General features: G+C 42.5%; 1 protein-coding gene across 1 annotated transcript; it reads left to right on the top strand.

Moving 5' to 3' along the window:
- Nucleotides 1-626: 626 nt before the first annotated feature.
- On the top strand, nucleotides 627-24,816 carry LOC134859662 (diacylglycerol kinase theta-like). Its single transcript, XM_063876291.1, has 23 exons — nucleotides 627-1,804; nucleotides 5,936-6,015; nucleotides 6,197-6,296; nucleotides 6,455-6,540; nucleotides 10,756-10,881; nucleotides 11,139-11,286; nucleotides 11,683-11,751; nucleotides 12,001-12,101; nucleotides 13,709-13,986; nucleotides 14,431-14,512; nucleotides 14,715-14,769; nucleotides 14,939-15,000; nucleotides 15,227-15,377; nucleotides 15,689-15,727; nucleotides 16,318-16,433; nucleotides 16,528-16,679; nucleotides 16,779-16,927; nucleotides 17,036-17,208; nucleotides 17,756-17,856; nucleotides 17,965-18,111; nucleotides 18,257-18,368; nucleotides 19,059-19,211; nucleotides 19,824-24,816. Exons 1-23 carry the CDS (start codon nucleotides 1,585-1,587, stop codon nucleotides 19,920-19,922), a joined length of 2,799 nt encoding a protein of 932 aa, XP_063732361.1. The 5' UTR covers nucleotides 627-1,584; the 3' UTR covers nucleotides 19,923-24,816.
- Nucleotides 24,817-25,999: the final 1,183 nt, after the last annotated feature.

The raw sequence follows: 25,999 nt of genomic DNA, 5'->3' as shown, positions 1-25,999 counted from the left end.
ACCCTTTTCATCTTATTGCACAATTCATGCAGTTTGTGTTTCCTTATAGCCTCAGCAGCTGTTCCTTCAAATATCCAGAACAATTCTCTCAATGTAAGTATTTTAAAATGATAGCAACAGGGTTAGAGATGGAATAATCTCAACCCTCAGGGTCCAAAAACAGACAGAAATAAAAGGATTTAAGGGTCAGTATTTGCATTTGTGCCTCTAAACCTCAACAATAATTACACATATCAGTCTTAATTAACATATCAATTAATGTAGATACTGAAGTTGTAGAAATGTATTTATTAGCTGAGCTCACACACATCTCAGGTCATTATGGCTACTACAATCTATAATCTACAAAAGATATCCACTTTTGGACATGTTGTTGGCGTAATAGTTAAGTATGATGTTATGCACTGAAACGGGGTTATTTGTCTGCTTTAAATGTACAAATAAATACTTTCTTTACACAAACGTCACTTTGTGTAAAGAAACACGAAACATTTAGCATTTACTTTTAAAAATATGATTTGCAGAACACTGTGATGCAGAGGAAGGAAGTGTGTGAACACAGAGGGAGGCAAGAAACAGGAAGAGGAAGGAAGTACGACAGAATTAACATAAGTATTTTTAGAAATCATTAATTTAGGATGAGATTCAGAAGCTCCTGAATGACTGAGGAAAGGAAATGGAAGGGATGAAGGGAACAAGGAAAGGAGACGAGGAGGCGAAGAGAGGGGATGAAGGAGGGAGGAGTAAATCAGTGTTGGAGACTGACGCGGAAGGAGAAGCAGAGGAGGAAGAAGAAGAGAAAGAAGACACCCCAAAATGAAAGCCCCCCTCTTCACACTTGTTGAATAACGTTTATCTTCCAGCCTCGCAGCAGCGATCGCGGCTTCTTCCCCGGCCTCCGGTACCTCTTTTTCCGGATCCGGACATGCAGGGCTGCATGGCTGCGAGCTTTGACTGAACACAGAAGAGACTTCACCCTGCATCCAGCTCCACTGGGTCGATATTTTTCTTCTTTTATGCATTCGGCTTCCGGAACCACGGCGATCACGGAGCTCTGTCCCCGGGTTTAGGGGCTCTATTCACGGCGTGGAGGGATATATCTCCACCGTAAGAAGACTAAAATTAGGCTCGTAAACTGAGCAGGCTAGCACTGCCTTCCTGGAATGCTGTGTTTTAAAAAGGTGGATGCACGATTAATATTTCAGCAGTTTTATATTTTGAGAACCAGAGAGGCACACGGGTCTGATAAACACACCGACTTTAGCGCCCTCTCCGCCGGGTAGAACCACTGGGTGGTACCGCTGTCTCCAAGCCGGGTGGCTCTTCTAGAAATTTAATCCCGTTGCACACCAGATCACAAAGTCGTGACAAGCCGACTCTGTATTTCTGGAACTGGATAAATAGCTTTTGACGACCGGGGTGAGCTCCAGGACTAACGCCGAGAAAGGAGCCCTGTCGCCGGGTGGGATGTCTCGCCGCTGGGGGTGGAATATATTCTTTTTAGAGCTCCAGGAGTTTTCTGCTCCACTTTAAGCTAAGACACACCCCGTGTTGTTGCACTTGTGTCGGTGTGTTGAGGAGGCTATGGCGGACTGCAGACCGGCGGACCCTGAGGCCACAGACAGCCGGACATCGAGCCCTCTGGCCGGGAAGAAGCGGGCTCAGCAGTCCCCTGTTCCCCGGAGCAAGTACCAGATCCCAGCTCCTGGAGGCCACTGCCTCCGGAAAGTCACCCTCACCAAGCCTACCTTCTGCCACAGCTGCAGCGACTTCATCTGGGGGCTGGTCGGCTTCCTGTGTGAAGGTAAGGCATGAAGGGTATTATTTATATGAATTATTGACAGTAAAAAGTCAGGCACTTCTGCGGAAGTGCACATCCAGCTGCAGGTGACCCCAGAACAAGAAGGGTTTGCTGATGACTGAAGAGCGGTTTGTATAAATTGCATTTAATGAATGAAGCAGTAAAACATAACACTCTTTAATCCAGAGAGATACTTTTATGCTGGATACACCAAAGCAAATAGAGCAATTACAGGAAGATATATTAGTAATAAGTAAATAAGTGACATAAAAGTCCAGTACAACAACAACAACAACAACAACAACAACAACAACAACAACAACAACAGCAACAACAACTGTAATACTTGTTCATCCACGTATACATGCATATGAACAATGTTTGCAGTGTTAGTTAAAACGGTTAATTATGCAGAATAAAGAGCTTTGATGGATCTTAAGCATTCATGACTTTTAGAAATATATCAAGGGAACAAATGACCTACTGCAAATAACAACAAACCCGGGACTCTTTAAAGTAGAGACTCTACATACTGATATACACCTGACCATCAGCAGGAGAGGACTCTTTAAAGTAGAGACACTACATACTGATATACACCTGAACATCAGCAGGAGAGGACTCTTTAAAGTAGAGACACTACATACTGATATACACCTGAACATCAGCAGGAGAGGACTCTTTAAAGTAGAGACTCTACATACTGATATACACCTGAACATCAGCAGGACAGGACTCTTTAAAGTAGAGACACTACATACTGATATACACCTGAACATCAGCAGGAGAGGACTCTTTAAAGTAGAGACACTACATACTGATATACACCTGAACATCAGCAGGAGAGGACTCTTTAAAGTAGAGACACTACATACTGATATACACCTGAACATCAGCAGGAGAGGACTCTTTAAAGTAGAGACACTACATACTGATATACACCTGAACATCAGCAGGAGAGGACTCTTTAAAGTAGAGACTCTACATACTGATATACACCTGAACATCAGCAGGAGAGGACTCTTTAAAGTAGAGACTCTACATACTGATATACACCTGAACATCAGCAGGAGAGGACTCTTTAAAGTAGAGACTCTACATACTGATATACACCTGAACATCAGCAGGAGAGGACTCTTTAAAGTAGAGACACTACATACTGATATACACCTGAACATCAGCAGGAGAGGACTCTTTAAAGTAGAGACACTACATACTGATATACACCTGAACATCAGCAGGAGAGGACTCTTTAAAGTAGAGACTCTACATACTGATATACACCTGAACATCAGCAGGAGAGGACTCTTTAAAGTAGAGACTCTACATACTGATATACACCTGAACATCAGCAGGAGAGGACTCTTTAAAGTAGAGACTCTACATACTGATATACACCTGAACATCAGCAGGAGAGGACTCTTTAAAGTAGAGACACTACATACTGATATACACCTGAACATCAGCAGGAGAGGACTCTTTAAAGTAGAGACACTACATACTGATATACACCTGAACATCAGCAGGAGAGGACTCTTTAAAGTAGAGACTCTACATACTGATATACACCTGAACATCAGCAGGAGAGGACTCTTTAAAGTAGAGACTCTACATACTGATATACACCTGAACATCAGCAGGAGAGGACTCTTTAAAGTAGAGACTCTACATACTGATATACACCTGAACATCAGCAGGAGAGGACTCTTTAAAGTAGAGACACTACATACTGATATACACCTGAACATCAGCAGGAGAGGACTCTTTAAAGGCCTTTCCTTTACACCTCTTTACTTAATTTTGCTTCAAAGAAGGCATGTTCTGCATGTATTCAACAAGCAGAACATGCACATGCACACGCACACACACACACACACACACACACACACACACACACACACACACACACACACACACACACACACACACACACATACACAAACTCTCTCTCTCCACTCTGCCCAGTAACACTGACTGGTCCTCCACGTTGCAGTCAAGTCGTGATTTACTTCCTCTGGGTTGGCATGGCAACAGGAGTTGCATGTGTGTCTGGCATCATCATCATCATCATCATCATCATCATCATCATCATTCCTTAATTATTACCATTGAATTATTCTGTAATGAACTGATTCTTGATTCCACAGGTGAAATCTTAGGTAGGGATTAAAAGAAATCAACACAAATTATTTAAGTGTACAATTTAAAAAAGTTCCAACACAGGGAGATGTCTGTTTGATGTCGTTTATGTCTTTCTATTCTATACCTCCAGAAGATCGCTCCTCTAGGTATTACTTTCACTGTTTTGAAGGGAACACAACAACATTTAAGCACCAATCAGACTAAAAGTGAGCCTGACCGAGGGGAAAGCCGTCTAACAGAAATTAAATCCTGAATGACATTATGAACGAGCGTCACAGCCCCCCCTCTGTCCTCTGTCCTCTGACCTCTGTCCTCTGTCTTCTGTCCTCACGCTGCACAGATTTTCTGCAGAATGACGGATTATTACGCCCTTTGAGGTGCGCTCCCTTTGACCCGCAGATAAAGACCTTTACATAAGGGCTACCGGCGCTTTCCGCTTATATAACGTCTGTCTCTACTTTAAAGAGTCCTCTACTGCTGATGTTCAGGTGTATATCAGTATGTAGAGTCTCTACTTTAAAGAGTCCTCTCCTGCTGATGTTCAGGTGTATATCAGTATGTAGAGTCTCTACTTTAAAGAGTCCTCTCCTGCTGATGTTCAGGTGTATATCAGTATGTAGTGTCTCTACTTTAAAGAGTCCTCTCCTGCTGATGTTCAGGTGTATATCAGTATGTAGAGTCTCTACTTTAAAGAGTCCTCTCCTGCTGATGTTCAGGTGTATATCAGTATGTAGTGTCTCTACTTTAAAGAGTCCTCTCCTGCTGATGTTCAGGTGTATATCAGTATGTAGTGTCTCTACTTTAAAGAGTCCTCTCCTGCTGATGTTCAGGTGTATATCAGTATGTAGTGTCTCTACTTTAAAGAGTCCTCTCCTGCTGATGTTCAGGTGTATATCAGTATGTAGCGTCTCTACTTTAAAGAGTCCTCTCCTGCTGATGTTCAGGTGTATATCAGTATGTAGAGTCTCTACTTTAAAGAGTCCTCTCCTGCTGATGTTCAGGTGTATATCAGTATGTAGAGTCTCTACTTTAAAGAGTCCTCTCCTGCTGATGTTCAGGTGTATATCAGTATGTAGAGTCTCTACTTTAAAGAGTCCCTCCTGCTGATGTTCAGGTGTATATCAGTATGTAGTGTCTCTACTTTAAAGAGTCCTCTCCTGCTGATGTTCAGGTGTATATCAGTATGTAGTGTCTCTACTTTAAAGAGTCCTCTCCTGCTGATGTTCAGGTGTATATCAGTATGTAGAGTCTCTACTTTAAAGAGTCCTCTCCTGCTGATGTTCAGGTGTATATCAGTATGTAGTGTCTCTACTTTAAAGAGTCCTCTCCTGCTGATGTTCAGGTGTATATCAGTATGTAGAGTCTCTACTTTAAAGAGTCCTCTCCTGCTGATGTTCAGGTGTATATCAGTATGTAGAGTCTCTACTTTAAAGAGTCCTCTCCTGCTGATGTTCAGGTGTATATCAGTATGTAGAGTCTCTACTTTAAAGAGTCCTCTCCTGCTGATGTTCAGGTGTATATCAGTATGTAGAGTCTCTACTTTAAAGAGTCCTCTCCTGCTGATGTTCAGGTGTATATCAGTATGTAGAGTCTCTACTTTAAGATAGATAGATAGAATCGGAGGATGAAACCCTCTTTATTAGTCACATACATGCACACAGCAGAGCACACGCAGTGAAATTAGTCCTCTGCATTTAACCCATCCTAGTACTAGGAGCAGTGGGCAGCTATCGTGCAGCGCCCGGGGAGCAATGGGGAGGGGGGGGATTGGAGGTGTCCGGTGCCTTGCTCAAGGGCACCACAGCAGGGCCTAGGAGGTGAACTGGGACCTCTCCAAGTAGCAGTCCACTTTCCATTTTTCAAGTCTGTTCGGGGACTTGAACCGGCGACCCTACGATTCCCAGTCCAAGCCCCTACTGACTGAGCCACTGCTGGACAATTAAAGAGTCCTCTCCTGCTGATGTTCACAGTGTTTCCTCTCTCTCTCCTCAGTGTGTAACTTCATGTGTCATGAGAAGTGTCTGAAGACGATGCGCTCAGTCTGTTCCTGCATGACCCCGTCTCTGGTGCGGGTGAGTAAAACAAACGCACCCGACATAGTGCGAATCTATCGTCAGGTATTGTCTCCTGCTGTGTTACCTCGCGTTGTGTTGGTGTGTGTTCCTTTCAGTTGTGCTTACATTATCTTGCATTGCGTTAGCATTAGCGTTGTGCTAGCATGAGCTTCAGTAGTCTCTCCTCCGCCCCCTGCAGGTCCCGGTCTCTCACTGCTTCGGCCCGGCGGGTCAGAAGAAGCGTTTCTGCTGCGTCTGCAGGAAACAGACGGAGGGAAGCACGGCGCTACGCTGCGAAGGTGAGACCTCCGGCAGCACCAGTAAAACCAGTTCACCCAGCATGTGAAGTACTTTTAACATAATTAAAGTCAGATTGATTGAAAAATGATATGTATTGCTCTGTTTTAAAATGCTTTGTCATGGTTTCATTTTCCAAATGGTCTCGTGTGTGTTGCAGTGTGTGAGCTGCACGTGCACGCTGACTGTGCGCTCTTCAGCTGTGCAGACTGCCGCAGCTCTCAGGCGGACGGCACTCTGCAGCAGGTGAGGAGAGATCACGTACCGGCTCAATGATGCACCTCCCACAGGATCTAACTGTCCCTGCGTCACGAGGCCCACACTAACGTAGTATTCATAAAAACACCAGCACGCTTTCCTTATTCTGACCCACAATCCTTTGCGCAGTACTTATACAGCAGTCAGAGTTCAAGGAGATGAGGAAGTTGTGTGTGTGTGTGTGTGTGTGTGTGTGTGTGTGTGTGTGTGTGTGTGTGTGTGTGTGTGTGTGTGTGTGTGTGTGTGTGTGTGTGTGTGTGTGTTTTTGTGTCAAAGTCCACTTTATTGTCAAAGTCTCCACCTGTGTTATACATACAGAACATTGAACTGGCAGTCCCACAGTGCAAATATAAAAGAACATAAAACATAAAAAGAGAAGAGCTTAGAAAAAAAGGGGGTGGTAAAAAGGGGGGGGGGGGGGGTAAAAAGGGGTATACAAAACAAAAACTAAGTAACATATACATATGTTGGACACCATCAACACAGTGTGACGTGGTGCAGGTAGATCTTTAGTGCAAAAGTACATTTTCAGTAGCAGCGGAGAATAGAAGGTGACTGGTGCTGGATGAGGGACGGGTGTGTGAGGGAGGGGGATTCATGTCCTGGTACAGTTCCATTGAGGCTGTGGGGAAAGGTGGGTGGGACGGAGGGCGGAGAGGTCAGGGGAGAGATGGGAGCGGGGGGAGAGGGAGATGAGAGACGGGGAGAGAGCGGGAGGGACGGAGAGAGGGGGAGAGAGGAGAGAGGTACGGAGGGAGGGAGGAGAGAGAGAGTTCAGCATCCTGACCGCCTGGTGGAAGAAGCTGTTCCTCAGCCTGGTGGAGCTCGAGCGGAGGCTGTGGAACCTTCTCCCTGAAGGCGGGAGGCTGAAGAGGCTGTTGGAGGGGTGGGTGGGGTGAGGCGGGTGCTGTAGATGTCCTGTAGTGTAGGGAGTGAGACCCCGATGATCCTCTGGGCAGAGTTCACGATGCGCTGCAGGTTCCTGCGGTTGGAGGCGGTGCAGCTTCCAAACCACAGCGTGATGCAGCTGCTGAGGATGCTCTCAGTGGCGCCTCGGTAGAATGAGAGCATGACGGGGGGGGGGGGGCTCCTGCTCGCTTGAACTTCCTGATGAAGTAGAGGCGCTGCTGGGCCTTCTTTGCCAGTGCAGTGGTGTTGTTGTTCCAGGTGAGCTCGTCTGTGATGGTCACACCCAGGAATTTGGTGCTGCTCACCTGCTCCACAGCAGCACCATTGATGTTCAGAGGGAGGGGGGTTGGGAGTGGGTTCTCCTGAAGTCAACAACAATCTCCTTTGTTTTCCCCACATCGAGGAAGAGGTTGTTATCTTGGCACCAACGGGCCAGCTGCTTCACTTCCTTCCTGTAGTTAGTCTCATCGTTGTGGCTGATGAGACCCACCACGGTGGTGTCGTCAGCGACCTTCACGATGTGGTTGGAGCTGTAGCTGGGTTTGCAGTCATGGGTCAGCAGGGTGAAGAGAAGGGGGCTGAGCAAATAGCCTTGGGGGGCCCCCGTGCTCAGTGTTAGTGTGTTCGATGTGTTGTTGATGACCCGGACAGCTTGTGGTCTCTCTGTGAGGAAGTCCAGCAACCAGTTGCAGAGAGAGGGGCTGAGGCCCAGGTCTGTAGGTTTACGCACAAGCTGCTGGGGGATGATGGTGTTGAATGCTGAGCTGAAGTCTATGAATAGCATTCTGACGTAGGAGTTCTTAGTGTCCAGGTGTGTGAGGGCTGGGTGTAGAGCGGAGGTGATTGCATCCTCTGTGGACCGTTTGGCTCGGTAGGCAAACTGAAACGTGTCCAGGGAGGGAGGAAGAGTGGATTTGATCTGCTTCATGACCAGTCTTTCGAAGCACTTCATGATGGTCGAGGTCAGTGCGATGGGGCGGTAGTTGTTGAAGCAGGCTGGAGATGACTTCTTCGGCACAGGAATGATGGTGGTTTCCTTGAAGCACGTGGGAACAACAGCCTGGCTCAGGGAGGTGTTAAAGATGTCTGTGAGGACATCCGTGAGCTCCTCTGCGCAGTCCCTCAGCACTTGACCAAGAATGTTGTGAGGTCCCACAGCCTTGCAGGTATTAATCCTCAGCAGTGTGCTCCTCACACCGGCTGGGGACAGACACATAGTCTGGTCGTCGGCGGGGGGGGGTGGTTTTCTGCGCAGTTGAGGTTGTTGAGCAGGGAGGTGTGACTGTCACAGGTCTGCGGTGGTAGTTTGTAGTCCGTTATGGTCCTAATACCTGCCACAGGCTCAGTGAGTCCCTGCTGTCTTTGAAATGTCCTGTGATTTTCCTGGTGTACAGACGTTTAGCTTTCCTGATGCCACGGCACAGGTCGGCCCTGGCTGCTCTCAGCCCAGCTGGGTCTCCAGCTCTGAAGGCGGTGTCGCGGGCCTTGAGCAGCATGCGGACCTCCTGTCAGCCATGGCTTCTGGTTGGCTCGGATGGTGGTGGCTCTGGTGGTGGTTACATCATCAATGCACTTGGTGATGTAGCCTGTGACTGTCTCTGTGTGTTCTTGTGTGTTAATGGGATGGTTGTAAGTTGCTGCCTGCTTGAACATGTCCCAGTCTGCTGTATCAAAGCAGTCTTGAAGTGCAGCAGTACTGTCCTCTGTCCACACCCGTACCTGTTTTGAAACCGGTTTGGCAACCTTTACCCTTGCTCTGTAGGCCGGTTTCAGCAGGACAGTGAGGTGGTCAGAGAGGCCGATGTGGGGGAGGGGGGACGCCTTGTATGCTCCCTTGATGGTCGTGTAGACCTGGTTGGAAAATCAACATGCTGGTATATTTTAGGCAGAACAGTTTTTAAGTTAGCGTGGTTGAAGTCTCCAGCTGCGATGAGAAGGCCGTCTGGGTGTGCTGTCTGTTGGTCACTGATGGCTTTGTAAAGTTCACTGAGTGCCTCCTTTCTGTCCTTGTTGTTGGGGCTCGGAGGGATATAAACCGCCACAGTAGAATGGCGGAAAACTCCCTCGGCAGGTAAAAAGGACGGCACCTTAGAACCATAAACTCCACCAGCGGGGAACAGTGCTGGTTAACAACAAGTGTGTGTGTGTGTGTGTGTGTGTGTGTGTGTGTGTGTGTGTGTGTGTGTGTGTGTGTGTGTGTGTGTGTGTGTGTGTGTGTGTGTGTGTGTGTGTGTGTGTGTGTGTGTGTGTGTGTGTGTGTGTGTGTGTGTGTGTGTGTGTGTGTGTGTGTGTGTGTGTGTGTGTGTGTCAGCTGCTAGGTGTAGTTTTGATCAAACCAACAGGAGGAAACATCTCTCTGATCCTCTTGATTTTATATTACAGGGAATATCTTTGATGCGCACGCACACACACATGTATGCATGCATACATGTGTGTGTGCATACATACATGCGTGCGTACGTGCATGCATACATGCAGCGTTGATAACGACGTCTGCCCACGTTGTGCTTCACAGTACGTCACATAAAAGGCAGTACCAACACACAACGAACAAACCTTGGTTCCGAGGCACCAAACCACAGAAACTCACAGTCACGACGCACTGGCAAACCGAACACACACTTTCTTCTAAACCGTGCTGCACTTCAACTACTTTGATATAACATGAAACAAAGCACTCATTTATTTAACTCATTATGAATGAATTATATCTTAAATTAGGCACGTTTTTATGTCATTTACATCGAGAAAGAAGGCGATTTTTACCATAATTAATATTTGATGAACTGATATCATACCCTGTCTTTATGGTTGAATTGTTTACCTTCACAGAGTGTTTGGTTTTGATGTTTTTGCAGCACTCCCATTTCATTTATGTATTTTGTCACTAATCCTGTCAACGTTACACAAATGTTATAATACTTTCCACATTTTAAATCTCCTTCTGCTTTAATTGTTCTTACTTTACATTTGCAGTTATTGTTTTTAGGAGTTTTTAAAATATATTTTATTTTCTTTTAATTTTATTTAGTATTCCTAAAAAAAGTGGTCTTTACTTTTCTTTATTATTATTATTATTTTTAAATATGTTTTTATTCTTTTCTTTTTTATTCTTTAAAAATATTTTTGTGTTCTTTAAAATAAATGTTGTATTCTTTATTTTTCCCCTCACTCTGTTAATGTCACGCCTCTGAACACCAGTGTAGATCCTTCGTACGGGCAGACCTTGTTACCTGGTGTTCCTTTAAGTCCTGTAATGACTTCTGACCGGATCTACTTTCTGTGCGGCTGCAGGATACGTTCCACCACCACTGGAGAGAGGGGAACCTCTCGTCGGCGGCGCGCTGCGACGTGTGTCGGCGCTCCTGCGGCTCGTCGGACGTGATGACTGGGACGAGGTGTGAGTGGTGCGGCATCACGGTGAGCCCTTCACTTCCTGCTTACCTTTCACAATAAAAGCTCTAGACATTTAACACAAGCACTCCTAAGTGTAAGGTGTGTGTGTGTGTGTGTGTGTGTGTGTGTGTGTGTGTGTGTGTGTGTGTGTGTGTGTGTGTGTGTGTGTGTGTGTGTGTGTGTGTGTGTGTGTGTGTGTGTGTGTGTGTGTGTGTGTGTGTGTGTGTGTGTGTGTGTGTGTGTGTGTGTGTGTGTGTGTGTGTGTGTGTGTGTGTGTGTAGACTCACGTGGCGTGTTACCTCAGCGTGCCAGCAGAGTGCACTCTGGGTCGTCTGCGCTGCATGCTGCTGCCGCCCGCCTGCGTCCGCCTTGACTCCAGGAACTTCAGGAAGTTGCACCTGCACCGCATCACAGAGAGCCCTGAGCAGGGTACACACACACACACACACACACACGACCACATCCTCTGTGATGCAGTGTGAGAACAGACACTCTTTTCCTGGAATGTTCTGCCTCTGAATAATGAGGACGTGTTTATGAACAAACTATTTTGTGTCTAGAGAGAAAAACTAAAATCCCTGCAAGTTTTCTTCCATTTCAGAGAGGAGGGGGTCACAAAGGTCACTTCAGCGACTTCAAAAGAATTAAGCATTACTACATTGAACATGAACAATAGGATACTCCTCTTCCTTGGATTTGAGTACTTTTTTTATGTGAAATGAATAAACAAAGTGTCCCGGATCCCTTCAGTCCTCCAGCTGCTGGAGATGGTGGGTGCACAGTTTAGTGTCTGTGTCTTAATGTGTCTCTCCATGTTTCTCTCAGATACCTCAGATGATCTGGATCCGTCTGCTGCAGCGTCTAAGGAGGCTCCGCCTGCAGCTGCAGAGACCGGTATCTGAATCCTTTTTTACAAACTCAAGTGTTGATCCACGAAGTGCAGTGACGGCATATATAGAGGCTGTACTTCCATGAATTCACCAAATGAAAGGAGATAATACATCTTTACTGATCCAAAGGAACTATAGTGCAGCAGTTTCAGACCAAAGTAGAATACGTTATTTTCTGAATAAACACTGCAGGGTTTGTATTACAAACTCACAGACTTTTATTTTGAAATGGGATGGTGTGTGTGTGTTCCAGGTAAGCAGGTGATTAAGGTGTGTGACGGTGACGATGCAGTGAAGCGCGGATTCTTCCGGTTGGTCTCCATCAGCAGAGCCACGAGGAACGAGGAAGTGGTGGTGAGGACTTCCTGTTTACACTTCACACACAATACTACTGCATTCCTCTACTGCTACTGCTACTGCTACTGCTACTGCTACTGCTACTACTGCTACTGCTACTACTGCTACTGCTACTGCTACTGCTACTGCTACTGCTACTACTGCTACTGCTACTACTGCTACTGCTACTGCTACTGCTACTGCTACTGCTACTGCTACTGCTACTGCTACTGCTACTGCTACTGCTACTGCTACTGCTACTGCTACTGCTACTACTGCTACTGCTACTACTGCTACTACTACTGCTACTGCTACTGCTACTGCTACTACTACTACTGCTACTGCTACTACTGCTACTACTACTACTACTGCTACTACTACTGCTACTACTGCTACTACTACAACTACAACCTCTACTACTAATTCAAGTTATACTATAACTAATTAAAGTAAATGTACAGCATTGTAATGTTGATGTTTTCAGGGTGGAAGAAATTGGGGAAATGTATTAATTTATTCCAATAAAAAAAGAGCAAAAATTGAATATTTTATTACAATTTTAGTAATAAAATAATAATACAAATTATTATTTATTTTTCCCATTTTAATATCATTATATGTTTTATTGTTATTATTATTATTATTGTTATTGTTGTTATTATTATTGTTGTTATTGTTGTTATTATTATTATTGTTGTTGTTATTATTGTTGTTATTATTATTATTATTGTTGTTGTTATTGTTGTTATTATTATTATTGTTATTATTATTATTGTTGTTGTTATTATTATTATTGTTGTTATTGTTGTTGTTATTATTGTTATTATTATTATTGTTGTTGTTATTGTTGTTATTATTATTATTGTTATTATTATTGTTGTTGTTATTATTATTATTGTTGTTATTGTTGTTGTTATTATTGTTATTATTATTATTATTATTGTTGTTATTATTATTATTATTGTTGTTGTTATTGTTGTTATTATTATTATTGTTATTATTATTATTGTTGTTGTTATTATTATTATTATTGTTATTGTTGTTGTTATTATTGTTATTATTATTGTTATTGTTGTTGTTATTATTATTATTGTTGTTATTGTTGTTGTTATTATTGTTATTATTATTATTATTATTGTTGTTGTTATTATTGTTATTATTATTATTGTTGTTGTTATTATTATTGTTATTATTATTATTGTTGTTGTTATTATTATTATTATTGTTATTATTATTATTGTTATTGTTGTTGTTATTATTATTATTGTTGTTATTGTTGTTGTTATTATTGTTATTATTATTATTATTATTGTTGTTGTTATTATTGTTATTATTATTATTGTTGTTGTTATTATTGTTGTTGTTATTATTATTGTTGTTGTTATTATTATTGTTATTATTGTTGTTGTTATTATTATTATTGTTATTATTATTGTTGTTATTATTATTATTATTGTTGTTATTATTGTTGTTATTATTATTATTGTTATTGTTGTTATTATTATTGTTGTTATTATTGTTATTATTATTATTGTTGTTATTATTGTTGTTATTGTTATTGTTGTTGTTATTATTGTTGTTGTTATTGTTATTACTGTATTTATGTGACGTGTGTTGTCCTGCAGGAGGCGGCGTTGCGCTCCTTCTTCCTCCCCGGTGATCCTCAGGACTTTGAGCTGCAGGAGGTCGGCACCGTGCAGCGTCTCCATAGTGATGACATCCTCAATCGTAACGGGGGCCCCGCCAACCAGACCCCCCCGAAGGAGAGGGGCCCCGACAACCGGACCCCCCCGAGGGAGATGGGCCCCGACAACCGGACCCCCCCGAGGGAGGGGGACGCCTGGCTGCTGAGGCTCCGACCGCGGGATCCCGAGGTCATCAAGGTGTTTGCCGGCTGGAACAGGTGAGAGACGGCTGCTCACACTCCTAGAACACGTTCATAATGTACTGGTGTTCTCCCAGTTCGATGTTGCTAAATGCACATATATTTCCCAGTATGCATTGGTTAACATACTGGGATTACCCCGGTTTATTAATAGGATTATACACTGGTTTATTTTCCCAGTTTTTAAATGTTTTTATTAATGGTTGAATGAAATGGTATTCTCCCAGTTCGATAATGGTTTTACCTGCTGGTATTTTCCCAGTTTTCTCATGGTTTTTGATGATCAAACCGGACAGTCTTCTCCCAGTTGGTTAACGTTTCAGCTCATAGTGAATTCCCAGTCTTCAAATGGTTCAACTTTTGTCATTACCCAGTTTGAAACATTTTGTTATTTTCCAGTTTAATGGTTTTGCCTGCTGGTGTTCTCCCAGTCCTTTAATGGTTTTCCGTGCTGTGTCTCAGGTCCTTTGCCTCGGTGTCCGTCTCTAAAGACAGCACAGCAGAGACGGTTCTCTCAGAGGTCCTCCGTCTGCTGGACAGAAAGGTGACTTTAAATTAGAACTCATTTCAGTCTCTGATCTGTTTACATTTAGTATGGTCATCATGTGTGTGTGTGTGTGTGTGTGTGTGTGTGTGTGTGTGTGTGTGTGTGTGTGTGTGTGTGTGTGTGTGTGTGTGTGTGTGTGTGTGTGTGTGTGTGTGTGTGTGTGTGTGTGTGTGTGTGTGTGTGTGTGTGTGTGTGTCAGGACGAGGATGTGTCCAGCTTCAGTCTGATGGAGGTCTACATGAGCAGTAAGCAGGGTGAGGTTTTTATTTCCTTCTAACGTTGGAGTTTTTTAAATAAATGTTCTATTATTGTGTTTATTTTTCCTACCGTCAAATGAATGTCAGTTTTTTGTACATTTTAATAAATGAATACACATTTATTATTATTATATTTTTTAACGACGTCTCCTCGTCTGTCCTGCAGTTCAGAGACAGACTCTGTCGCCTCAGGAGAATATTCTGGAGAAGCTGCAGGAGATCAGGAAGGTGAGAGCTCGTTAAAGAACACACAGTGTATTTTAAATAACAATAATCTAAAATCAAATCAAATCAAGATTACGCAACGAGTCCTTTGTTTTAATTCATCCAAATAACTCATAATTGTTCTTTTGATTTGAGCCAAACGGTCCACCTGCTCATGAAATGTGACCGAGGTGATATTAACGAGATTGATTGATTGACTAATGGATTGATGAATGATTTTATTTCCCAGGTGTCTTTGCGGCAGATGAACCAGACCCGGTTCTTGGTGGTGGCGAACAGGAAGGGAGGGGTGCAGGTGAGTCTGCTGATCGGGGGCCTGGACCCCCTGCTGAGCCGAGAGGAGTACGAGGCGCTGATCCAGGAGCAGCTGACTGCCAAGAGTGAGACACACACACACACACACACACACACACACACACACACACACACACACACACACACACACACACAATGTGTCTCTTTTTGTGTTCTCCGTAGTGTTTCAGGTCCCTTTGGAGTTATTAAATGTCTCGTTTTGGTGATTTAGTATAGTTTGTTCTCATTGTGTGTCTCTTTACATTTGTTGTGTGTCTCTTGGTGGTCTTCTTTAGCCTCTACCCTGTTGGTTTGTGTCTGTTCGTTGTGAATCTGTTAATGAAGACTCCACTTCCTGTCTTCTTCTTCTTGGGTTTCATTCTGTCTCTGTCTGCAGGTCACCTGGTCTCCCTCAGTCACTTCTATTCCAGTCAAGGTGAGGCACTGTGTGAAGCATCTGAGATCAGTTTTAGGACGGCTACGATGTGTTTAAGCTGGTATTCGTGCAGTGTCAGATAAATATTTGCATTCTTATAATACTGATGTTATTTCTCTTAGGAGGTAAACGCAGGCTGGAATCATATTATTAGTTGTATTCTGTAGGTGAACTTAACTTGATTATTTTTTTTAGACTTGAACTAATTTGAGGACATCTTTGGACTTTTTTCACAATTATTTTTGTCACATTTGAAAACATTTTCACGATTATTTTTCACATGTTTTCGTACATGATATCAAGAACATATGTAATAAATCCACTTTAAATCTATAAACAGGTTTTAAAATGTATGTCATCATTTCCTCATTGTTTGTGTTTTTATTAAAGAAAGTTGATATAAATAAAATAAATCTCTGTTTTCAAATCCAGGATTTTGTTCAGGTATTTTCCTGTGTTGACGATCTCAGTGCAGCTGCAGTGAAAGTAGAAAGTGTCTCAAGGAGAAAATACTCTTGTGAAGTATAGTACATGGTGTGTGTGTGTGTGTGTGTGTGTGTGTGTGTGTGTGTGTGTGTGTGTGTGTGCAGGCGCGGTGGCGCTGCAGATCTCGTGTTTTTCTGAAGCCGAGCGGATCTACTTGCTGGCGAGAGACACGAGCGTCAACAACAAGTCGCTGACCTCCCTGGTTATTCCAGAGATCTTGGTGAGACACACATTCGTTTTTCTAACTTCAATGTCCCTGTACTCGTGCAGACGGTAGAGAAGTGCTCACCTCTCCTTGTCTCCTCTCCTCTCAGCTGAACCGTCTCTCCCCGGACATCTGTCCCCTGCTTGTGTTTGTGAACCCGAGGAGCGGAGGGCTGAAAGGCAGAGACCTGCTCTACAGCTTCCGGAAGCTCCTGAACCCCCACCAGGTGTTTGACATCTCCAACGGAGGCCCGCTGGCAGGGTGAGCGAAACAAGCGCACCCCGAGGTCAATCACAGCACTCGGTGAGACTGACTCGGTTTATGTGAGATTAAACCCCGTCCTCTTCTTCTGTGGTGCAGCCTGCACACGTTCAGGGAGGTGCCCAGGTTTCGGGTGCTTGTCTGCGGGGGGGACGGGACCACCGGCTGGGTGCTGGGGGTCCTGGAGGCCGTGAGGCACAAACTGGTCTGCAGGGAACCCCCCATCGGCATCGTTCCTCTGGGGACAGGTGAGGACGAAACACCTCCAGAGTTTACTACCTTCAGTAACATCTCCGGAGGCCGAGGCAAAACAAGTGTGTGTGTGTGTGTGTGTGTGTGTGTGTGTGTGTGTGTAGGGAACGACCTGGCCCGGGTGCTGCGCTGGGGGCCGGGCTACAGCGGCGAGGACCCCGCCCACATCCTGATTTCTGTGGACGAGGCGGAGGAGGTCCAGATGGACCGCTGGACCATCCTGCTGGACGCTCAGGACGTCTCCGAGGATGCCAACGGCTTCCTGGACCCCCCCAAGGTCAGGGGGGTATACATCTTTAAATCCAACTACAGTCCCTCTGATGCTGGCTTCAGCTCAAATAAGAATAAGAGTCCAGTAGAATTTTACATAAATAAGAAAGAAAATGAAAAAATACTATAAAAAATAACTGGATAAACTGTAAAATAAAAACAACACATCATATTTGCCCAAAAATCATAATTGCAATTATTTAACAAAATTTCTAAGAGTTTTCTGACTATTTTGGAATATGGTTTATCATATCTTTTAAAGAAATCCCTTTAAATATGTGAAGTCAAGATAGTTTAAACTATATTTTAATTTGACTGTAATGTAGCTTTGATTTCTTAACCAAAAGTTGCATTCAAAGATGTACTCATCATTTGGTGTTGACTTGTTTATGGATTTTTTCAATGATTTATTTCCATCTGCAGTCCTGTGTAATCTGATTTCTGTTGTTTCTATGTGAAGCACTTTTAGCTCTAAGAAAAAAGCAGCTGTCTAAATGCATCATTTAAAGTATGATTCTCACTTGAACGTGGTTTATTGTCTCTGCTCTCCTCAGATTGTGCAGATGAACAACTACTTTGGTCTGGGCATCGACGCCGAGCTCAGCCTCGACTTTCACCAGGCCCGCGAGGACGAGCCCGATAAATTCACCAGCAGGTTATTAAAGCTAATATTCATTATCATTAACATTATTTAATGTGTTCAGGTCCTTCAGACGGAGCGGGACATGTCTCTGAAGATAAACCCTGCATGTGTCCCCCCCAGGTTCCACAATAAACGCGTGTACGTGAAGGCGGGCCTGCAGAAGATCAGCTGCAGCCGCAGTCTGCACAAAGAGCTGACCCTGCAGGTCGACGCGCAGGACATCCCGCTGCCCAACATCGAGGGGCTCATCTTCCTCAACATACCCAGGTAACAGACACACACACACACACACACACACACACACACACACACACACACACACACACACACACACACACACACACACACACACTTGTTTTACCTATTATATTTTTTACCGTTTGTGTGTGTGTGTGTGTGTGTGTGTGTGTAGTTGGGGTTCTGGTGCTGACCTCTGGGGGTCGGAGGTCGATAGTCGCCACAGGAAACCGAGGATCGACGACGGGCTGCTGGAGGTGGTCGGGGTCACCGGGGTCGTGCACATGGTGAGACATACACACACACACACACACACACACACACACACACACACACATACACACACACACACACACACACACACACACACACACACACACACACACACACAAACACACACTGACGTAAAAGCACCATTACAATAAAGACTGAATACTGCAATACACTACAAGTTAAGTAATGCATTTAAAAACTCCTTTAAGTCATTATTTATATGACATTGTTACGCAGCATTCACACGGTTCCGTTCCGTTGACGCTTGCCGGAGGGCGTGTCTGGTGCTTGGGGCTAACGCGACTATCAACCAATCACATGAATCTCCCGTCTGGCTCCGGAAACTCAAAGCAAAACAGCCCGCTTTCTAGAGCTCGATTATTGTGAGAATGGATTTCTATGATGAAGGTTTATGGCATTAATGTCTACGGCGCTATTTTATGCAACATGCCATGCTAGCTTTATACACTGTACGCCTGCTAGCTGTCCATTCAGTGTTAAAACGAAGTACACTGGATATAAACTCCCCAAACAGGCGAATACCAGTTTCACCCACTCTGCCACCTCCCTCCATGCCTGGTTCCTCCTGTTTGTGTCCCTGTATGGGGACAGGGACTGGTCGTACAAGACCGGGTGATTCCCTACAGTTATTACAACTTTTTCCTTGATTTCTTGGTAAATGAGGAGTGTGTGTGTGTGTGCAGGGCCAGGTGCAGAGTGGGTTGCGCTCAGGGATCCGTATTGCTCAGGGGTACTACATCCGTCTGACGGTCAGTAAGCCGATCCCGGTGCAGGTGGACGGGGAGCCGTGGATCCAGCCTCCGGGACACATCATCATCTCTGCAGCCGGACCCAAGGTTTGACCCTGCATGGCACCCGTAGTCCCAATTATCATAGTAACAATCTGGAGAGATTTTAAAGTTTGGTTCTACGACATAAAATACGTCAGTAAATACCCCACTGTGAATAAAAAAGGTTGCTAAGAAGTGTCTAAAGGAGACGACTAAACGTCATGCTGCCCAACATTAGCCTCCTTTAGCTTAGCGGTGGAGACGTGAAGTCATGTGACCGTGCTGTAGTTCCTTTATAGCCCAACATTAGCCTCCTTTAGCTTAGCGGTGGAGATGTGAAGTCATGTGACCGTGCTGTAGTTCCTTTATAGCCCAACATTAGCCTCCTTTAGCTTAGCGGTGGAGATGTGAAGTCATGTGACCGTGCTGTAGTTCCTCTATAGCCCAACATTAGCCTCCTTTAGCTTAGCGGTGGAGACATGAAGTCATGTGACCGTGCTGTAGTTCCTCTATAACCCAACATTAGCCTCCTTTAGCTTAGCGGTGGAGACGGGAAGTCATGTGACAGCATTGCATTTATTACATTACTCCCCAAGTTTGTGAATAGCTGTAATTTATTTGTAGTTTGGTTTATGTTTTGTAGTTTTTTTATTACTTCCTGTGTTGTTGTGTCTGCAGGTCAGGATGCTGAGGAACTCCAAACAGAAGCAGAAGAAATCCTCTGCCTCGAAGGATGGACGCTCTGAAAGCCCGTCCTCCAGAGGCGCAGGACACTGACCCTTCCCCGCACAGAGATCAGTTTCCTGCCTTTGAGAGGCTTCCTGCTGCAACTGGGCGGCCATTTTGGTTCGGTCTGTGATTTACTGCCTGCAAACGGCTTCAGGAAGTCAGGAAGGTTTAACTACATCCTGCTGACTGAACACTTATCAGTGACAAGGCTCTCATATTCAGCCACTCAAATGAACTTTCTTACTTAAAACACAAGAGTTATTAACAGATTTAAAATCGTATTTCTGCATAGTTGGCAATTCCTCAGTTTGGATAAGCTTCAGAGGCGAACAAACTCATCTATCAAAGTATTTAACAGGAGTCTCTGTCCAGGTGTGACTGTATGTACAGTGAGTAGGAGTCTGTTTATTGCTATGTAGTTGTGATAATGATGTGCAGCTATATTACAGAATATGAATTATTACTGCAGAAACTGACAGGCAGTTTCTTCATGAAGCTGGAACCACTAACGTTCATCCTGACCACAGATCTCTCCTGGGAGACTGAACTGGCTTTCTGCTGCTGCTGCTGCTGCGTGAAATCCTTTAGTGATGCTGGTTTTAGATCAATTTCATGTTTTAGTGAAGCTCTGTAAAAGCTAACGAGCGTGCAGAATCAAACGTGAACTGGAAAATATGAAAAAGTCACATCGGTCTGAGCTGTGGGAGAAGCACCGTTTGTATTTCAGCAACAACACCAGCTATTGATAGGACTTCTTATTATCATCATCTTGTTATAAAATACGTTTGCACAACAGATGCGTCTTTGTGCAACCTTTATGATATGAAGCAATATTAGGGGAAGGCTTAAGGACGTAAACAATGAGAGAAAAATGTATTATTATTTGAATAAATGTTGAGAATAAAGTCAAAATTAGATGCATAATTGTGCAAAAACTGAATCAGAACAGGAACTTTTCATGTCTTTTTAGGAATTATGTTGAAATGTACAAAATAATCTGCATTTCAAGATCAAATTTCTATTTTTGGGATAAATTCAAACTACTAGCGTTAACATATAGCAACTTTGTCATGAAATTTTGACTTTTTCTGGAAATAAACTACCAGATTGTTTCTGAATTGCAAAAGAGAAGAGAAGCCGTAGTAAATATTAGCCCTTAACTCTTATAAGTGTTTTGATTGTGTCGCATAAACGATTGCTAAGTGATTAATATCAAAATGACCAAGTTAGCGACCGTAACTGAACAGTTTTGTCAGAAGTGGGACTTGATAGCTAACTACAGCGCTAGCTAAAAGGAGCTTGTGATACACGGTTAATAAATGAGTTAACTACGATAAGGTGTTGTTGCTACGATAGAAACTGCTGAACAGGATGTTTTCAGCTGTGATGTTTGACTGACTTTCTGTCTTCTCAGATAGCAGTTAGCTTGTTGAGGCTAAATTAGCTGAGTTTTTAAGGAACCAACTCAGAACCTGAGAGAGAATTATCTCTGCTCTTCATTATTTGTAACGGACGACACAGTTCATAAATCCTTAAAGTACATGTTTAGAACAGAAGCTTGCCTTTCAAATGAACAAAATTGTGACAATTTAGCTAAAAGGAAACAGGAACTTGCTAAAAAACTAGCTACTCAAGGCCACTAGCATTACAGTGCTACCAGTAGCTTTTAAGCGGGTCAACGTTAACTGGAAAGCTTTCTACAAGAAAATAGGGGCGTAATGTGTCACTGAGAGTCAAATAGATTACAGGTAGCGCCAGAATATACCCCGAAAACTAGCTACATTAGCGAGCTGGTAGCTAGCTAGCTTGTTGAAACAAAATAAAAATTAAAAGTAAATATTATGGAGAAAAATCAAGAGTATGGACAAGAATGTAGCTCCATGATTGTGATTTTAGCTACATTACTAACTGCGTTTAAGTGCCGTTACTAGACTGTTTGTGTTTACAGCTAGCTAGCTTGTATGCCAAAATAATACTTAATTTGTAACAAAAATGGAGAATAAGAATTAGAGAACTGTGCAGAGATATTGTGCCACTGCTATTGAGTTGATGTGATGACAGATAGCATCAGAAAACATCTGGAAGAAGCTGAGATTACTAGCTTGAATAGCTGGTTGCTATGCTAGCTTGTCAAAACACAATTCAAGTAAAATTCAATACATTTCTGGGATAAAATAAAATAAACCAAGGATAAATATTTACTATAGTTATAAAACACAATGTGGGAACTACACACTAGGTAAAAAGTAAGCTACATACGAGCTAAAGTAACAAGAAACTGCATTAGCTTGATGAGCTTTAGCTTGTATGCTAGTTAGCAAGCTATACAGGCTATTGCTAACTTTTCATTAAAAAATAATATAAGGCAACTCATCAAGTACTTTTTTGAGGATTACTTGAACAAGAGGGAGTAAAAGTATTAATTGATTACATCAGTAGTTCTTTTAAAAGGATTTATGTGCAATTTAAAGAGTAAAACTGCTTAATTTAAGAGCAATTTATTAAAAAACTTCAGAATGAATCAGTTAAAATCAGGCCAGAATAATGATCATATTTCTGCTGTAACGAAGCCCTTTATGTAATATCTGATCAGCAATTCTAAATCAATAGTGTAGAAATTTAGATTGTTTAAGCACAGACGCTGTTTCGTTTATTTTGCTGCAACAAGGAATCTTCTTAAAGGCGAGCTTCAGCTGCCAGTTTCTACTGAAACACACTTAGAGTAGGACTTAATGAAAGAGGAACTTCGCACACATTCCTAGCGTTGCATTAAGAGAAGAAACACGGATTCACAGACGAGGGAACTGAAGCTCCCCATGAAGCCGCAGCAGTATTAAATCACTGTCCTTTGGTCGATATATTCAGTGTTCTTAACCTGAAATCTGCATTAACTGGATTATTTTGGTGTTTTTTTGGTGCTAGAAGGTTCGTTATAGTTCTTGTCTGACTTGAGATTCGAGGATCCTGTTTTTGTTCGAAGCCTCGCACCAACCTAAAGATGGTGGCTCTGAATGAAGCTGGATCTGAGCCGTCATCTGTGGCATTACCTGTGGAGTGAAACGCTTCAGTAGCCTCGTAGCTGTGCGTGGTGTGTTCACATAGAAGCTGTTGCAGTGTTTCAGTGTTGTGTATTTACAGCGGTGTTACCTATCCTCTTCATTCACACTAATGGCTGCTGGTTTCACACCTTTTAAACTATTCACTTTATACACTTTATATTCCTGCTCATCATTTGCCAGATTATTCTTAATTTTTCAGGACACATTTTAACTTAATTTCTATGAAAATCAACTCGCAGTAAATACATGTTCGATGCAGATTTTAAGGACATTTAATTTTATATTGGGAATGCATTTTGGAATGCTGTATAATGTGTGCAAATATAGGCAAAAGCAGTTTAAATGACTTGCTCTAAAAATCTACTTCAAAATAATGAAATTTGCAGCATTTTGTTTTTTGTGACTCCTCTTTTGAGATTTCAACATTTAAGAACTTTTTACTTAATAATATATCACTGGTAAAAGAAGAATTGTGCACATACATATACGGTGGGTTTTTGCAGGTATTTGTTAGATCTATTTTTTCACACGCAGTATAGAAACTTCAAAACATGCAAACAATAGTTCATGCTGCCTGTCCTGGAAACAGTCGCTCTGATCTGCAGGAATATAAAGTTATGAGTTCACAGAAACACAACCAGCAGTCTCTCGTCCTCAGACCAGGAAACAGCACAACATCCTGCAGCTGAACATCAAGCTTTGTAGTTCCTGAAACTAGAGACACACCTTGAATTAAATTAAATGTGGAGATTTTGTATTAAAAAAACTGCCACATTTCTGTCCTGCTGAAGAGATAATCAACCCGTTAAAGGCCAAAAAGTGTCAGGGAAACAAACGGTCGAACAGTGCAAATAGAAAGTCTACACTCTTTTTATTGCTGCATCATTCATCAGATTGAGATATCCTGCATGTCTGCTGATATATAGATAATATAGATAAAGCTCATAGACACAGATTTGGACACTTGAGATGCAGCAAAACATCAGAGACAAAAACGGTTTCATTCGTGCACTTTTTGAGCTAATGTTGATGACAGTGTATTACGGCCATTGTAGGATAAATATAGTCAAATATATTCAGGGTAAAAGTCCAAGAACAAAACATTGAATTACAAATTACGAGAGAAAGAAATCTGACAAAAATCACAAATTCAACCTTTAACCTTTAGGGTGACCAAAAGTTCAGGGCTTTTGTTATTGTTGTGTATTTTAGAGAAAATGTAAAAGTTACTGTCGCTGTTTTTGGGTTTTTCAGAATTCTTCGACTTCAGGGAATATTGATTTTGTTTTTTAAAGACAATTTGAATTTTGGGGACTTTGGGATTTACTTCTCTTCCTACAATGGTCCTGACACACTGTCTGTACATGCCTCGCCCCGTGTTTCCCACAAGCCTCGAGTCGCTGCCATGAAACCACTTTCTATGATCTGTTGCTGAATGTTACAAATGTGCTTTAACGTGACTTCCTGTGCTTCTCTGCGTCCGTCGTGCCTCACCTGTCGTGTGTGTGTGTGTGTATGTGTGTGTGTGCGTGCGTGCGCGCGCGCGTGTGTGAGCTAACGTGCCTCCAGATGTCATCTCGACTTTTCATTTTGCTGTAACTTTGGTTCAGTTTTACTACCTGACGTTTTATGAATAGATGATACGTATATTTTTCAGACAGAAGCTGTTTCGTTTGTTTTAACTGTAAAGTTTTAACTGTAAATTGCACTAATTGTTTTCTAGATGCTCTTAGATGTGACGTTCAGGTTATGTTGAATGTTGTAACAACTAAAGCTAAATAAATAAACACACATATATATATGTATAAATATATATGTTTAAATAACTGATGTGTGTGTTTAATCAGAATAAAATAAAGACAACATGGTTTCTGTCAAATTTCTATTTTAAATTGTGATTGGTCAACTGCTTAGAGATGCCCCGCCCCTTAGCCTATGTGTTGGAGTGCTAGCCAATAAGGAGCGCGAGTGTTGCATCGTGACACCCCAAACCATATTCAGCCTCTTGGAGTTACTTCAGAATAATACATGTACAGTGGTGTTTGGAATTAGCTGTACCTCTAACAAGCTGCAACATTAAAGTTATAAATGAATGCATCGATAATAATAATAGTTTAGTACATTATTTATTTTTATGCATAAGGAATACTTTCCCATAATTCTCCTGGTTAGTAAGAAAGTGAGACATGTCATTGTTGCATGATTTCTTCTATAAAATAGTTCTTTATTCCAATATCAGATCTGGTGGTTTAAAGGGTTTCAATGGGGATGTTTTCCTCAATTTCGCAGACACACTTCATAATTAAATCAGATAAGATCAAATTTATTGAAGCGAATTTGGTATTTGTTTTGTCACAGCATAAACAAGGCACTGCACACACTAACACACATCAACCGTAAAGCTGTGTATTTAGAGAGTATCTGTATCAAATACACAATATACATATACAGTTTACATTATGAGTTAGCAAATTAATTGTAGTTTTTAATTACATTTAAATTAAATACTTACTAATTTACTAACACAGACAAAATGATCGAACATTTAAAGTACCGACCCTGACCGGCAGGAGGCAGAAGGTCAACAAGTCAGACGACAACAAAGATGGAATATGTTAGTCAAGAGGTGTCACTCTGAAGATGGGGTGTCCTTCCCAATGACATGCTGACCGCAGCGGGGATTGAATTTGTGCTCCCCTGGTCCGAAGATCAGCGCACTATCCCACTGAGCCTCCCTATATTGAGGTACGACATTAACATCTTCACACCTGGCGGTATGCGTTACATTAATGCACATCTTTAAGACTTCATCCCTGAACCGATCTTTTATTTTATTACCACTTGACAATAAATCTGATTTTAAATTTTAGCTACAGATCATTCAATTCAAAAATATTTTCTGCGTCAGATTAAGGTTTTTATAATTCAATTCTCTTTTTGCAATACTTTTCTGTCAGCCTTCTGTATTTACATTGTTCACCAAAATCTTTTCTTTTTGGCCTCAAAGTGAAGATTGAAAAATCTGATTTAAATTTTAAATTATGATTATTTTAATGAATTATTTTG

Source organism: Eleginops maclovinus, chromosome 23 (assembly GCF_036324505.1).
Source record: "Eleginops maclovinus isolate JMC-PN-2008 ecotype Puerto Natales chromosome 23, JC_Emac_rtc_rv5, whole genome shotgun sequence".
Lineage (NCBI taxonomy): Eukaryota > Metazoa > Chordata > Actinopteri > Perciformes > Eleginopidae > Eleginops > Eleginops maclovinus.
Note: the sequence above shows the minus strand (reverse complement) of the source record. Positions and strands in the feature narration are given on the sequence as shown.